Genomic DNA, 15,549 nt, shown 5'->3' with positions numbered 1-15,549 from the left:
TGGAACAACAAACTAGTCCCTGTCAATGCAGATTTAAAAAAAGAAAATAAGAAAGTTGATGCTCAACTCATGCAGGTTTTAAAAATCTATGAAATATGATAAATGTGTACTTTTTTATCATGTCATGATAAATGTATACTTTCTGAATTTAAAAAGCTGCTTCCCAACAAAACAGAACACAGGAAGGCAGAGCAGACCCAGCAGTTTAAGAAATTTGCCAAAGGCAATGTGGGTTCATCAACACGCATGGAGCTGTGTTGGTATTTGCCATTAACTAATACTAGACTATGGACATTCTGAGATTGCTAGTGTGTAAAAGACCACTGTTTCTAGTCCAACACCCCACTGTCATAGACATCTCAGAGATGCAAATTTCATTTTAATAAATTTTTGAAGTATTGTTCTTTTAAAGGCTGACTGACAGTGATAAACAGATGAACTACAGGCCAGATGCACTGTATATTTTTAAGCTATTTAGTGTGTCCTGGCTGTTATGAGAGATGGTCCAGGGGGGTAGGGGATGGGAGGAGGGGTAGGAAAAAAACCCAAATGAACCTAGGAGAAACATGGAATGTAGATTTTTTTTTTTTTTAAGAGAAAAAACAAGAGCTCCTTCCTCAAACCATATGATGTACTAGCAAAACAGGGAAGAGAAAAAACAGGGAAGAGAAAGCAAAATATGACAGTAAATAAGACATGTCAGGTACAGCTAACTAGGCTGCAGCTCTTAAACTGCTCCCTTTTCCATCCTTTCAGCTCTGCTGCACACTGCATTTATACCCCCTCAGACAGACAAGCTGAGAGAAGAGGGACAGCTATGCCTTAAGGCAGCCTCTGAGTAACACACATGGCAAAACTGGAAACAATTGCAATAACTTTATGCATTCAGTGCTATGACAACTTTAACCAGTAGTTTATTCTTAAATATTCACTGTGGTGAACAAAGTATGGGAATAAAAAATGAAGCCAGTTTTCATCAAGGCTGAGAACAGTAACCCAAAACTGCATGTGAACTCACCCACAACAGCAAGCTGGTAAGGTAACAAACTGACATGGGAGAGTTGCTTCTTGCAGCATTGGTGCAGTGAACCATGCAAGAAGCTTCAGTTCTTTCTTTTCAGTAGATCCAAAAGGTGAAAAGTTTGAAAGGACAAGAAGAACTCAAGACAGCTCCCTACCAAACTGAGGCAGAGGGTAAATCTTCTGTCCCACTGTGTGCAGAACTTCTCTGTATCAGCTGGACAAAGCTTACATTACACAGTAAGTGAACAGGAAAAACAGACTTTTCTGTACCATGACTAAACCACTGAAAGACCCAGCAGTATATTAACTCTGCAAAAGCAACAGCATGAAGGCAGTCTCCTCAGTGCTGCACTTCGAGGTTGCTGCAAGCTTATTTCTTCTGAGGCTTACTGCCAGCTAGTGAAGGCACCATAACAGACCACATGCACTTTGCCTTATGCTCAGACAGGAAGTACATTGGCTTAGCTTTTAACTACTTAAAACCAGCTTAAGCACAACATAATACAACTACAATTACCTTGTCTACTGCTCGAACTTCAGAATAGCAGAAGAATACCCCAGATGGAACTGAGCATTTAATTCAGTAGAAGCTGGAGCAGAGGAAGTACTCACCCATCTGAGGGAAACCAATGCAAGGCACTCATTTCTAGCTGATAAAACAGCAAAGGAAACAAAAATAGAGCCAGGTGCTTCCTACAGCAGAAACCAAAGTAACAGGGGAATGACTGCAGAGCAGCCCATTGCCTCTCGCAAACCACAGGCAGTGCAACTTTTACTTGGGTGCTCACCTCCAAATGCTTATCACCCTGCAGCTGCAGCCAGCTGAGCTCCAAGACAAGGAGTGTGCATGCAACTGCTGGTACTGCAAACACCTCTTTTCAGCCTACTGCTGCCAAACAGAGCTACCTCCTCATGCCTGGGGGGAAGGCCTGCCAGCCTACAAGCAGCAGAGAGGTTTGGCTGCCTCTTCTTCACCAGGAAGGCTGTGAAAGCACAGCACAGACTGACACGCTGCAGCAAACCAGATGGATGGCTAACCTGCCAGCAAACTCAACTGGGCTGCTGTTAGTCTGTTGGATTTGATTCCAGCTGCCCTCACAAGGCATGACCTCCCCTGCAGGCCACTCTCCAGACAAAATGACAGCTACAAGAGGTCACACTTCCCATCCTCCCCCAAGGAGACAACATGCTAAGAGACAACTCGCAGCATAGAGGTTCTTTGATCCCAAACTCAGCATCTGCCCATTTTCCATTAAACCCAGGAAATCACTTTTGTATTTCCTCTTTTGCTAAGGGAAGCACTGGCTGTCCAGTTGTTTTGGCATATTCACAGTGCAGTTATGCTTGGAAGGTGCCTCCACACTTCTGTATTTTTTCCCAAAATAAAGTACTCTTGCCTAGGAGAGTTCAAAAGTCCAGTTCTTCTCTTCCAGAAGATATACATATGGCACTGAATTTCACTGAGCTTTTACTGAACAGCTGAAAACAGTGCTTTGCTCTGCTGAAGCATGCTCTGGAATTGCTCTACTAATGATAAAGCCACTGAAGGGTTTTCAGCACTGGTTAGTTCTTTTAAGATACTCCTTAGTCCTAAAATATTAAGCACTTTTAAATAGATTTATAGTTTTCTAGGGTGATCTGGGTAGGATTTGCAGCTCACTGCATTTAAAAGGCTTTTGGAATGATCACAGAAAAAGTAAGTTTCATATTAGTTCACCTAAACAGGAAAAAAATGAAACATTTAAAGGTAATCTACACACCAAAAATCATATCCAGGTCCTTCCCTCTAATTACTTTAACCATCACATTGACCTATGCGGACACCTACATGCTAACACAAACCCACTTAGCTGAGATAAATTACATTACTCCAGTAGAGAGGGGCTTCTTTCACCAGAAGTTATCTTGAGCACTAAGTGAGGAGCACCTTCCTACATTAGTTTTACAGTCACTGAAGAAAGATGTTCCCACAAACAAACCTGGCTCTGGCTATTTCTGAACTGCAGAACTTTGTTGCTTCTGGCACCAAGTGAACATCCTGGCAAATTCTTGATGACATGTCAGGAAAAGACCAAAACATTATTGCTCCCCTACTCAACACAGAGCTCTATGCTACCACCTCTCAAAGACCACCAGCCAGAGACCTGAATCAACAAGCACTCTACAGAGAATATGGAATTAGCTCCTTTCTGGATGGCTTTTCTAAAGGGTGGATCTTTTTTCAAGCTGACAAAGAGGAAACATACGAAGTTATTATTCGTTACCTATAATCCTTTGTGAAGACTTCCATCCCACCTAAGATACCTGTTGCACTGACACAGCTGAGAGATTTCACTCCATTTTTACACAGGCTAAAATCTCTTCTCATACAGCATTTTTCAGCAAAGCTCTTGAATAAGCATGTTATAAATTTAGACAGCAAATAAAATATAAAATTATTGGTGCTGTGTTAATAAAATGTTGTAAGTACAAGCATAAACAAAGTTGTGTATTCAAGTGAATCAAACTTCTCATTTCAAATGCAGTGACTTTCTGTCACTTTCAGACTGACTACTATCCAAGGCAATATAAATAAAGTGGGGATTTCCACAAAAAATCCACCAGACTATGCTCTACTGAAACTACATTTACATTGTGCTTGTTAGAAACTTATACATAACCAAGATGTGTACTGTTGCAGATACATTTTTATGGAAACTTTAACACAAAATATGCTTTCATTATACCCCAAACATTTAAAAGTTGAAAAGATATGTAGTACAACAGCCCAGCCCAGTCTGACCACACTGGAAATATTTAAAAAGTTTGACTGTTGAAAGGTAATAGAAATACCAGTTCACAGACACCAAACCTATGTGAAATAGTAACTTTCAAGTATGACCAATAAAAGAGCTCAAAACTAGCGAGATTACGTCATTGTTTCCTGCCTGTGAAGAGGAGCTATTTTAGCTAAGTGAAGCTGAGCAAAGAAGAGGAAGTCTAAACCTTCTACAGATTTGGAGCCATGAAAGAAGCATCTCTGAAGAAGTTTTGTAGAGCACAAAAGGTAAGTAATGATCTATTATGCTGTACTAACAAAGTAGCTTGGATAGTCAAACATGCTGCAAATAGGCTTCTATGTTCAGAAGCCAAACATGGTCATTAATGCTAGAATTAATGAAAAGATTTAATTTTTTAATGCACTTTCAAAATATCAGCAGCATTCTATAAATAACATTTAAAGAAAAATTAACACATTTGTAAAAGCATAGTACTATAAATAATGTTGTTTAGGATTTTAACAAAAATTTTAGAAGCATGCAATAAATGAAAACATTGGTAAGTACATTTATCACTAAAAGAAAAATGTTTGTTTTCATGAAACTAAGACCAGGAGATCATATTACTTGGTATCTCTGTGCTTCACTGAAAGCCACGTTCTCCTTGGGGAAATGTAAGCAAATATAAAGGATAGATAAAGTAAAAAGGGGGAATGGAAAGAGAGATACACACATGGTCCTTTAAGTGGAACCACTGTCACCTAACTCACATTAAAAATCTGGAGGAAAAGATTTAATTGTGATTTTGCTGTGAACATCTCGTACAGGGCACCTAGCTGGCCTTCACAATTCACATTAGACATTCAGAATGTCAGTTATCATTAAAAAATTCAAAGATTGACAAAACATACAGACAAACAACAGAAGAATCATTCAGAATTAACCCAGATAAGTCTCCAAAAACACAATGATTCCAGGGACTCTTCAGCAAGTGCTTTAATCAATACCACTCAGTAAATACTCCCACTGTGAACAATGGCAACTAGGGCAAAAACATCTACCCAGAGGCACCCAAAGATCTGCCTGGGCTACTCTGGGAGATATCAACCTAAACTCCATGCAGACAAGTACCTATGAAAAGGCAAAATATCTCCAATTGTGTATAAATGCCGACAGGTAACTCATGCTTTTTAAAAATCTCAGCATTTCTTACCTACATAAATGTTACATTTTAGGTTCTTAAAAATTAACTGGCATGCATTTAAACTCACAAAGTTGGGAAACAGTGTCTCCAAAAACCAAGCAAAAAAACCCCAAAAAACCCAACAAACACTTTTTGTTACAGCAGGTCTGTTCTTTGATGTATCTCAAAACTGTCACAAACTTGAATTAACCAGCAAACAAGGCATGGAAAGATGATCACACCAGATTCAGCTTCCTCTCTTCCCATCAACATCAGGCTACTGGCTATTTCGAAAACATGACCTCACCAGAAACAATTACAGCCACTGCAAGTCCAAAGGAGACAAAAGCAAAACCAAAACTAAAATCCATGTTTCTTAATATTCAAGTGAATTTTTCTATCTGTCTTACAGATATTACTATTCAATTCACCCGCCAAATCATTCAGGACATTGAGCTTGGTAGTTCTGCACTGTCATACACAATCACTAGCAAGAGAGGAAAAAAAGCAGAACAAAAGAGAAAAAAACCCACTTACAATGTGCAAGGGCAGGGGGGAGGTGTGTATTAAGCAATATTTGAACAATTCTGTGGAGCAGTAGTGAAAGTGGAATAGTGTCCCAATAACATTTTAATTGTGCTGCTAGCACATGCACAACATTTTTTAGCATATGCCACCTAACCTTCAATAAGGTTTGCTGGCATTCTTTAATTCTTTTATTTTTCTTGTTTTCAGAGTTCTTTGCACAATGAGGAATTTGAGAGGCATTCATACAGATGTCCTCCAAACCTCTTTTTTGCATTACATACATAGCTTTTCCCATACAAAACATAAATTCTGTTGTATGTTCTAATGTCCTTATCTGAGCAGAAAACACACCTTTTTTGTTTTGTACAGCTGAAAAAAAAAACCTTGAAGTTAAGGGTTAAATATTTCTTATAACTATTTCTAAATATTTCTATAACTTTTTTATAGATCTGTAAACTGGAGAACTATAAAAAAATTAGAAGCCCAAACTTCATATTTCAAGGCAGAAACTTAACTATATAACAATTTAACAGGTCATATTTAAGTTAGTTACTCCATGGGCACTCTTCTCAAAAGCAGCTTGTATTTGCCAGTGTCAAACCAGGATGCCAGAAAAATAAACACTGGTTCAGTCCCCTATGCATTCCAGTAGCACTGAGAAAGTATTTGGCAACATTACAGGGAAAGCATTAATCAGATGGGTTAATAATAATAATAATGTGAATAATGTTAATAACAATAAACCTGGTTTTTAATGCATTCTTCATTTCTGGAGATAAAACATACAGGAACTATGCACCTTTCTGCACTTGAGAACAATTCTGGTGCCTAACAGATACTGTAGAACTTCCTTGGCTGTTTGTCACAAGTGGGAAGATCAGACAAACAAGTAATTTGTTCCTTCTCCTCCTCCTCTTCACAAAGCTGCCACAGGACTGGGTAAAAGACCAGACAAGAGGAACCCTCCCACATAAAGTCATGAAACTGTGACCACAGCAAGAGCCAGGAAAGTGCTGGGGGTGAGGGTTAAACAAAGCACTCATGCCAACACCAGGTAAGGTCTGCCATCCCATGGGCTCCAGAGCAAACTAGGGATCCTCTCCTTCAGCTCTCATCACCATCAGTGATATTTCAGATGTCCAACTCCTATGACCAAGAAGCTGGATGGAGGAATGATAACTGTGCTCTGGGGTAGCTGGCTACTAAACAGCAATTTTTCCCCCCAAACAAATACTGTTCCCCTATGGCCTGGCTAGAGACTGTGCTGCTTCCCTTCTTTTTACTTTTTTAAACAGGAAGTCTATTAATCTATTAATTTTATTCATATGTTGGGTGGGCAGTTCTGATGCCCTAGGATTAAACACTGAATTAGAAGCTATGTAGATACTTAAACAGTTTTTTTTAGTGTCTTTTATGAGCAAGCACCTGTTCTTTTGGGAGTTAAGTAGGTCCTACACAGATAAAAGGCAAATACTCTTTGCATATCCAAATGTCACTACATGCCATGCTGACTTGTTTCTATTCATAACTAGTTTTAGTCAAGAATTTTTTAATAGACAGCTTGAAGAAACAGCTTCTTTAGAAAGTAGCTCTCGTAGCTCAAATACAACTATTTCAATCTAATTATCAGCTACTGATGCATACCTAAAATATCAATCTTGACTTTTTGATCTCTTATATTAAAAGACCCCTTAAGGAATTAAAATATTTTATTAAAACATGCTTATAAATACTATTTTCACAAGTCTGACAATACATATATTTCCCTCAGAGGATGATAATGTATTTGCAGTCAGAAAAAGCAACAAAGCTAGCACATTTCAGAGCTAAACAATAGTTTAACCACTAAACACCATTCTAAAACAATCTTCCTGTTTGTTTTTAAAGACAGATTTTATTTGTCTGAGAATAACTTCCCATATTTTATCTAATTTTAGGGTATTTATGGACTGCAACAACTATTCCTAAGTTCAATTAAACTATGATGCCAGAAAATCCCCACCCAGAAGAATACAAGATTTCATCACTGGTCTTCTACAGCTTTGTGTTCACAGTGGGATTGTTGGTGAATGCCACTGCACTATGGGTGTTCAGCTGCACTACCAAGAAGAGAACAACTATAACTGTATATATGATGAATGTTGCATTACTTGACCTAGTTTTTATATTTTCCTTGCCCTTTCGGATCATCTACCACGGGACAGAAACGTGGCCTTTCGGAGATACATTCTGCCGGATCCTCGGGGCTTTCACTGTCTTCTACCCAGCCATTGCTCTGTGGCTGCTCGCTTTTATCAGCGTAGACAGATTTATGGCTATTGTCCAGCCCAAACATGTCAAAGAGCTAAAAAATACAAAAAAAGCCGTGCTGGCTTGCACTGCAATCTGGATAATGACCCTCTCAACAACATCCCCATTGGTGTTTTTACGATCTGATCCAGACCAAGCCTCAAATTTCACCACCTGCTTGAAAATGCTTGATATCATCCACTTAAAGGAAGTAAATACCTTGAATTTTTGTCGCTTGATTTTTTTCTTTTTGATCCCTTTGTTTATCATGATGGGATGTTACCTAGTTATTATTTATAATTTTATTCACGGTAAGACTTCCAAACTGAAGCCTAAGGCCAAAGAGAGATCCATAAGAATTATAGTTACTCTGATTGCTCAGGTACTCATCTGCTTTGTACCCTTCCACATTTGCTTTGTATTCCTGATGCTGCAAGATGAAAATACAAGTTACAACCCCTGGGCTGCCTTTACCACCTTTCTCATGAATCTCAGTACATGCTTGGACGTTATACTGTACTACATCGTTTCCAAACAATTCCAGGCAAGAGTCATCAGTGTAATCCTTTATCGCAATTACCTACGAAGCGTGCGCAGGAAAAGTTTTCGGATTGGAAGTGTAAGATCACTCAATAATATGAACAGTGAAATGATATAAAAAGGGAAAAAATGTCAGGAGACTTTTACAATGCAAACAAGTGATTTTTTTTCCAGATTCTAGCACTTGGCTACACAGAAGAATGTTCTATAACCAAAGGTAACAGATATATTTGTTGCATTGTTAATATGACAGAAGCAGAATAATAATTTTTCTTTCATTTTTATTTGCTCAACATCTTTTGTTGTTTCACCTGAAATGAACTAAAACCTAGCATCAGTGTTAAATTTTCCAATGCTTTTATCACCTCAAACAACTGTGACTAGTGTCAGATGTGAAAGTGACTATTAATATAATAAAGCAGACAACACTGAAGAATTATGATGCAATGCATATATTAATTTTTTATATTTGCATAATCAAATGCTCCTGAAACAACTCTATATCCCACACTTCTAAAATTAACTTCATTCTCTCAAGATCACATCCATTATGACTTAATGAGAAGGCATATGTACGTAAAATTTATATTTTACTTAATTAAAAACTTCTTTGATGTAGATTTCTTGTAACTGACTACATTACGCAGTCATAAAAATACCATCAAAGGGTACAATGACAAAACTGTTAATTACCTATTTGTGATGTGCACATTTATGACACCTTATTTTGCAAAAAGTATCTTTATACACATAGGAAAATATTAATTTCTCCAGACACATTAGCAGCCTATGTCCTAGCAGCAAACTCTAGGTAACTAACTAGGTACTGCAGTAGCTACTCAAGCTCTCGACTTCATTTGAATACCCACACACTACAAAGAATGTATCTTTATAACATCAAACACATGCTTTTTGTCCCTTATAAATCAGTCTTTAGATACTTTCAATAGATGCTCTGGAAAAGTAGAAATAAAAATAGCCTAATATGGTGTTTAATATTAAAAAGTCTTACTCCAAGAGTTTTTATTAATTACCTCAGTGTGTGGAACACATGGAAACTCAAGTGTCTATGATCTCACCTACCAAAAACTTAACCACAAAGGGTTGCAAGCTCTGTAGTTCTACCATAATATGCACATTATGTGCAGAAATCTCAAACATAAGTTATGCAAAACTGAACCACTGAACACCTTAAAGTTGTAAGAACTTCAGCTGCAAGCACGAAATGGAGTAACAAGCTCTGGCACTCAATTTTTGAAAAACATACAAAATACCAATATGAAATGCATGTGCATTTAAAAGTGAACATAAAGCACATGACTTACAGTTCTGTTGCATTTCTTATTTAAGACAAAAATCAGCACAACTGGATTCTAGTTTTTACAAATTGAATGGATCCATACAATTTAGACTGAACAAATACAGCAATAATTTGTGCACTGCAAGCCATGTTGCAATAATGTCAACAAAAGAAACGAGACTAACAGATTGGAAACTAATCATTGTATGGATAAATTATAAATTACACACAAATCATAGCTAAGAAATAAATGTTTGAAATTACAACAGCTATGCCAAGAACCTTTACACTTCAGTGCAAAAGAGAATTAAATTAATTTGAAATATTACATGAAGAAAGATTTTTAAAATAAAAACTTCAGAAAACAATCCCTTGGAATTATATCTAAAATAACCAATTCATTAGAAGCTACTTACAAACCAGAAGGCAAGCTATTGATGGTGATGCCAAATACATACTGAGTGATTTCTACAAGGAGAAGATCAAACAAAGCTGAGAGCATCCATGCGCCCACTAAAAAAGACTGGAAAAAAAAAGGTTAATTTGAATCAATTCAACAGTTTCAAAATAAGGTTTTAATATACCTCTAAATTCAAGACAAGATAAGAAAACCTCTATACTAATTCAATTAAGACAAATTCAATCTTTAACATAACGTAATTCCAGGTCTGCTTGTCTAGATACTGAAGAATCAAGAGTAAGATTGTTTCCAAAATTAAATTCAATGGGTCTGATATCTTACAACAGATACAGCTGAAAACAGTAAGCAGAATAATCCACTGACTGCAAGATATTATCAATATAAGTTTAAATTTATTAAAACCATATTATCTTTAAAATCCTTTAACATGTATTTCTGTACAACACGCTAGAAATAAAAGTGCAGTATTCATCCAAGAGTATAAGACTAAACTGTATAGAAAAGTTTCTATTAAAAAACCCTCAAAACTGGAACTTACTGAAAATTTTCTGCTGCCATATCTTCTTTCAAATATTCTGAAGTTGTAAATGAGCAGACTGCTGCAGAATGTGTCTTTCAAATCGAGACATATTGTTCTTCCACATACAAGTCTCCAAATCTGGAAGGTTAATGATCATCATGTTAAGCCACTCCTCCTTCAAGGAAATTCTTTACAGAATTTGTGCTCAGAGGGAATGCAATACTAGAGTCAGGTAACAGAAATGTAGCACAGTTGAAGAGGGAAAAACAGAGAGTAGAATGTTAAGGAGAGATCATCTAACAGTTAAAATAAATAAACAATTGAAATTAACTCAAATACACTTCCAGGTTCCTAATTTACACTTAAAAATAAAAATTTAAATCACAACCCTAGTGAATTTCGAATTACAAAAAAAAAATATTTTTGAAGCAATCTCTAGATACAAACTAATACAGTGTAATTTTCTAAAAAGGTCTAAACAGATGAGCTTGCTCAGGGCCATGTCTTGAACATCTCAAAGGATGGAAACTGTTCCTCTGTTCCACCAGTCTTACAGTAAAAACCTTTTTCTTTAAGTGGAATTTCTTGTATTTCAGTTCATGCCCATTGCCTCTTGTCCTTTCATTGGGGCCAGCACCACCTTTTGTGCTTCCTCACAATAGGTATTCGCATACAGTGGTAAGCTCTACCCTGAACCTTCTCTTTCCCAGGTTAAACAACCAGCCTCTCCTCATAACAGCGAATGCTCCAGCCCCTTACCAGCCTGGTGGCCCTCCACTGGACTCTGCAACATGTACAGATTTTCAATTTTGTACTCAGGAGCCCAGCACAAGGGACAACACTTCAGACTGCTCTCACTGAGACTGAGCAGAGATGATCACCATCCAGGCCTCCTTGTGAGGCTCTTCCTAATGCAGCCCAGGACACTGTTAGGCTTCTTAGTCACAATGCTGCATTGCTGGCTCATGTTCAATTTAAGCATCCACTAGGACCCTCAGGGCTTTTCCTGTAAAGTGATTTCCAGCTGCTCAGCCCACAGCCTGTACTGGTGTTACTCCTCTCTGATGCAGGAGTTTGCATTTGCCTTTGCTGAACTAAGGTTCCTCTTGACCCTTTTCTCCCACTCTAAATGGCTGCAGAACTAACAGGTGTAACAACTACAAATCCAGGTTTTACATCACCCACAGATAATGCTGTGTCCTACTGTCCATAAATACATAGATGCAATGTAATAAAGATCTTTTACACACAGCATCTTCACTGCTCTTGAGGGCCCTCTGTAAGGGACACAAGGATTTTTTTAGTTTTGGACAGCACATATTTTGCCTTCCAAATCAAATGTACCCTTCTTCAACTGGTAACTTTAATTTGTGAGCCCTCTACCAGCTTTAAGAAGCATTAAAATCCAACATCTGAAATGTTTGTTCAGCTCCTGAAAACACATTAAACACATCCTTGCAGGTGAATTTATTCTAAACGAATTTTTTTAAGAGTTCTCACTTGAATATTAGCACCAGACAGGAGTTAAACAACCTGTTCTCTCTGATCTCAGAGGTACTCAGTAATACAGTATATAGCTTGCTCCAAAGGCTGTGAAAATAAGTGAAACAATCTCATGAAATAAAAAAGCCAAATTCACAAATTCCCCAAAGCACCACAAAAAAAGTGTCACAGCTTTTACAGATACTTGCAAGTCTTTATGGTTAAGACACAGTAGAGATGTTTTCTTTGAATAAAATGCAGCTACTACTGTTTTTCAGCAGATCAAACATATGGAAAGACAGGATGCCTCTGAAGACAGCAAAACAAATAAACAAATCCCAAACCCACACATTTAAAACTTGAATAGTTTCTCAGACTTTTTCACTCCCCTCCCCAAACACTTGGCTGCAACATTTTTAAAAGGCAGACATCATTTATGCATTTTCACTGTACAACATCAGCAAGACACTTTGAAAATATGAGTAGTGCTCTTCCAGAGTTGTAATTTATTATTATAATAAAGCTCTTGTTCTTGACAAGAAAGATTGCAGAGAGTGCAATAGCACAGAGCATCACTAGCTAGGTCTAATAATCTTTTAAAGCTTACAGGCTACAGCTGGCATCCTCAAATTAATTTGACTACATACCTTTTATTTGATGCAATTGTAAAATCTGTGGGATAAGATAAAACACAGAAGCATTTGCTGACCCTTCTCTACTGAGCAGTAGTTTGTCACTTCAAAATTTAAAAACATCCCAAAACAAATACCCACAGAACTTATTTGATTACTTCTAAGTGCATTATTTCAACATTTAGAGCTGATACTATAGAATGCTTAATTGAATTTAAAATTAAATCTTATAACACACAATACCTAAAAGATAAAGTATCTTAGTTTAAAACAGGAATGAGTGAGAAATTAACCAATTACTGAAGAGTATAACAAACTCCCCCACCACCTGGAATTTTCAATTTAGAAGGAGCAGCTCTATTCAACAGGCAAAGTTTAGTTTTCCACAACTACAACAGAGAATGAAAGTTATGGCCTCCATTGTTAAAATAAATAATTTATAATCAGCATGCCTAAGCAAAATAGCCCTCTTCAGCCTCAAAAATTAGGCACAATAAAATACCAAAATACTTGTATTATTAAAAGTGTTAAGTCACACTTCATTCACAGCAAGTTTCCAAATGCCAATGCCTGAAAGGAAAAGATGACACAAACTAAGTAATTTCCCAGACAAGAAAAAGAAGTGAAAAGCTATGTTAATTGTTTCAGATCAGTTTTTCTCATGTTTTCCAAAAAGTAGCATACTGGGGTGACATAAAAAATGTAAAACCAAGCTGGTCTACAGCAGTGAACAAAGGGAAAGAACCAGAGGACAAACAGAATGTGGGGGAAAATTGCAGAGAAGACCACAGTTTGCAGTCTCTTTTCACACGAAGTGAACAGACTCTTACCTGAAAATCCTCTTTTACAGCTTGTAGGTTGTACGCAAAGAACTTCTGATAGTGTTGGAAGAGCAGAGTCAATAGAATCGAGATGGCACTTGGGACTAGTAACAAACTCTTTGACAAAGGCGCTTTATCTTAAAAGACAAAACAAATAAACAATCAAACCATTTTAGAGAAAAGTCTTTCACATTCAAAAAGTGACATATTTAAACAGGTGACTGAAAGACATAATAGCAGTGACACCGCCTTGACTTTTTAGTTCAACAACTTCCCAAGTTCTGAAAAACTTGTGAATAGATAGGAAGAACACGCTAATCAAAGGAAATGTTTAGAGATATTTCTGACAGTTAAATATTAACCAGACATTCTGTTTCCAACATTGTCTCATGAAACTGGCTACAATTAAACCTAAGTTCTTTGCACCTACAGAGGTCATGTCCTCCTACACTGCCCTCTTAGGCTCAATTGCATTTCAGGAAATAAAATAACCACTCTTTTTTCTAGCAAAATATACATGCACATCTAGTTAAATACTTCTGTTTCCTTTGCATTAGGGATTAAGATTAGCTTTTTCTTAGAGGCTATGAAGCAGGAACCACCTGAATAATGGACTTTCTCCCCACTGCACTTAGATCCATCATTCAAGGAAACATACCTAAGTCATTTTACATGATATCCATCTTCCTTTCATTCAATCATTACAATTATTCATTAAAAGATTACTAGATCAGGATGTTTGCAAACATCAGAACTTCTTTCCCTCTAGGGGTATGACTTTCAGAAAGGACAGAAGACAGCAAGCAAAAACCAACAAATTCTGCAATATACATTTCACATTTACTAAAATCTGCCAAGTAGAGTATCCAGCAGAAGCACAGCCAGCAATTCACCCTAACCTAGTGGTGCAACTGATGGAATAAAACACAAACTCTGCCCAAAAACTCAAGCCAACACAGAGAATATAAAATATTATTTATTCTATAACTTTTCTCCTTTTCACATATGCAACCTGAATTACATTTAATTCCTTTACGAACACCTCATCTATGGCACAGAATCCACTCATTCTCAGACACCTGTTTTTACAGGGTACTACAAAATCCATAGTTCTGTTGCCTTCTTAATATAATAAAAGGAGCAATGAGATTACTTTAAAAGTACTAATGGGGACTAAAGAGCAGGAGCACAGAAGGAACAAAACTGCATGAAAGAGTGTAATACAATAAACATTTACTACCTGTCAAGATTAAAGTGAATACTATGAAGGATTTTTTCAACATCTCCTGTGCACTAGAACAGTGAACTGCTAGGAAAAGCAGATGGCACCAAAGAAAATATTTTAATTATGGCACAATCTCACTGCCATTGAAAATATGGCTCTTGCTAGATAGTTTAGGCATGGTCCTCATCCAAGTATTAATTGATGACATCAAGAATGACTTTGATGGGCACTATTAGCTATTCACCACCTTGAAGTCTGCAGTCTTCTGATGTACACCATGGGAAGAAAACATCTTGATGTTTATCATAATGAAAACTTGTACTTAGGACTATTAATTCAGTCCACACCCATACCTTCTGAGTTAATTATTTAAACAAGCAGTTTCCATTTAAGCAAGAATGGCCTTGAAGAACCATCTTTTTATAGAAATTAGGCAGTGACTTGGATTGACACTGGTTGATGTTACTGTGATAAATATAAGCTCTACTTTTATGATTGTATGAGACACCTGGGCAGTCTGGCTGATTATTTTTTTAATGCAAGAAAACTGTCCACATTTCAATCAAGTACCTTTCTTTGTTTTTGGTTTTTTTCTCTCCAAAAATAATGTCTATATTATTTAGATATCCATTTTTTTTAAATTATTCATTCCACTGATTCAGTTGGGCTTTTCAAAACCATTTGAAGCCATCAGAGTCCTGTACAACACTGAGGAAAAAAAAGAAGCTGGAGCTTCCTGAAAACTACTACACAGACGATGCATACACATGTTCATTTGAAACCTCAAGCAATACTCCCTCAGTTAACTTAGTTAAATTAACATTTC

The 15,549-nt window shown here is 36.9% G+C and overlaps 2 protein-coding genes across 2 annotated transcripts in view; one reads left to right on the top strand and one right to left on the bottom strand.

Annotated features, from left to right (window-relative positions):
* The window catches only part of UBAC2 (UBA domain containing 2), an 85,878-nt gene that overhangs the window by 63,419 nt on the left and 6,910 nt on the right, over positions 1-15,549 (bottom strand). The window contains exons 2-4 of the mRNA XM_056485038.1: positions 13,508-13,635; positions 10,582-10,701; positions 10,039-10,145 (exon numbers count right to left, since the gene is read on the bottom strand). Of these exons, the coding sequence (XP_056341013.1) occupies positions 10,039-10,145; positions 10,582-10,701; positions 13,508-13,635 (355 nt within the window). The remainder of the gene's footprint in view (positions 1-10,038; positions 10,146-10,581; positions 10,702-13,507; positions 13,636-15,549) is intronic.
* On the top strand, positions 3,985-8,758 carry GPR18 (G protein-coupled receptor 18). Its single transcript, XM_056485048.1, has 3 exons — positions 3,985-4,069; positions 6,418-6,547; positions 7,431-8,758. Exon 3 carries the CDS (start codon positions 7,475-7,477, stop codon positions 8,438-8,440), a length of 966 nt encoding a protein of 321 aa, XP_056341023.1. The 5' UTR covers positions 3,985-4,069; positions 6,418-6,547; positions 7,431-7,474; the 3' UTR covers positions 8,441-8,758.

This window comes from Oenanthe melanoleuca, chromosome 1 (assembly GCF_029582105.1).
Source record: "Oenanthe melanoleuca isolate GR-GAL-2019-014 chromosome 1, OMel1.0, whole genome shotgun sequence".
Lineage (NCBI taxonomy): Eukaryota > Metazoa > Chordata > Aves > Passeriformes > Muscicapidae > Oenanthe > Oenanthe melanoleuca.
This window is presented reverse-complemented; position numbering and strand designations above follow the sequence as displayed.

Bases quoted from the DNA above. Each gene is read 5' to 3' on its own strand.
- GPR18 (XM_056485048.1), top strand. From the start codon at position 7,475: ATGATGCCAGAAAATCCCCACCCAGAAGAATACAAGATTTCATCACTG.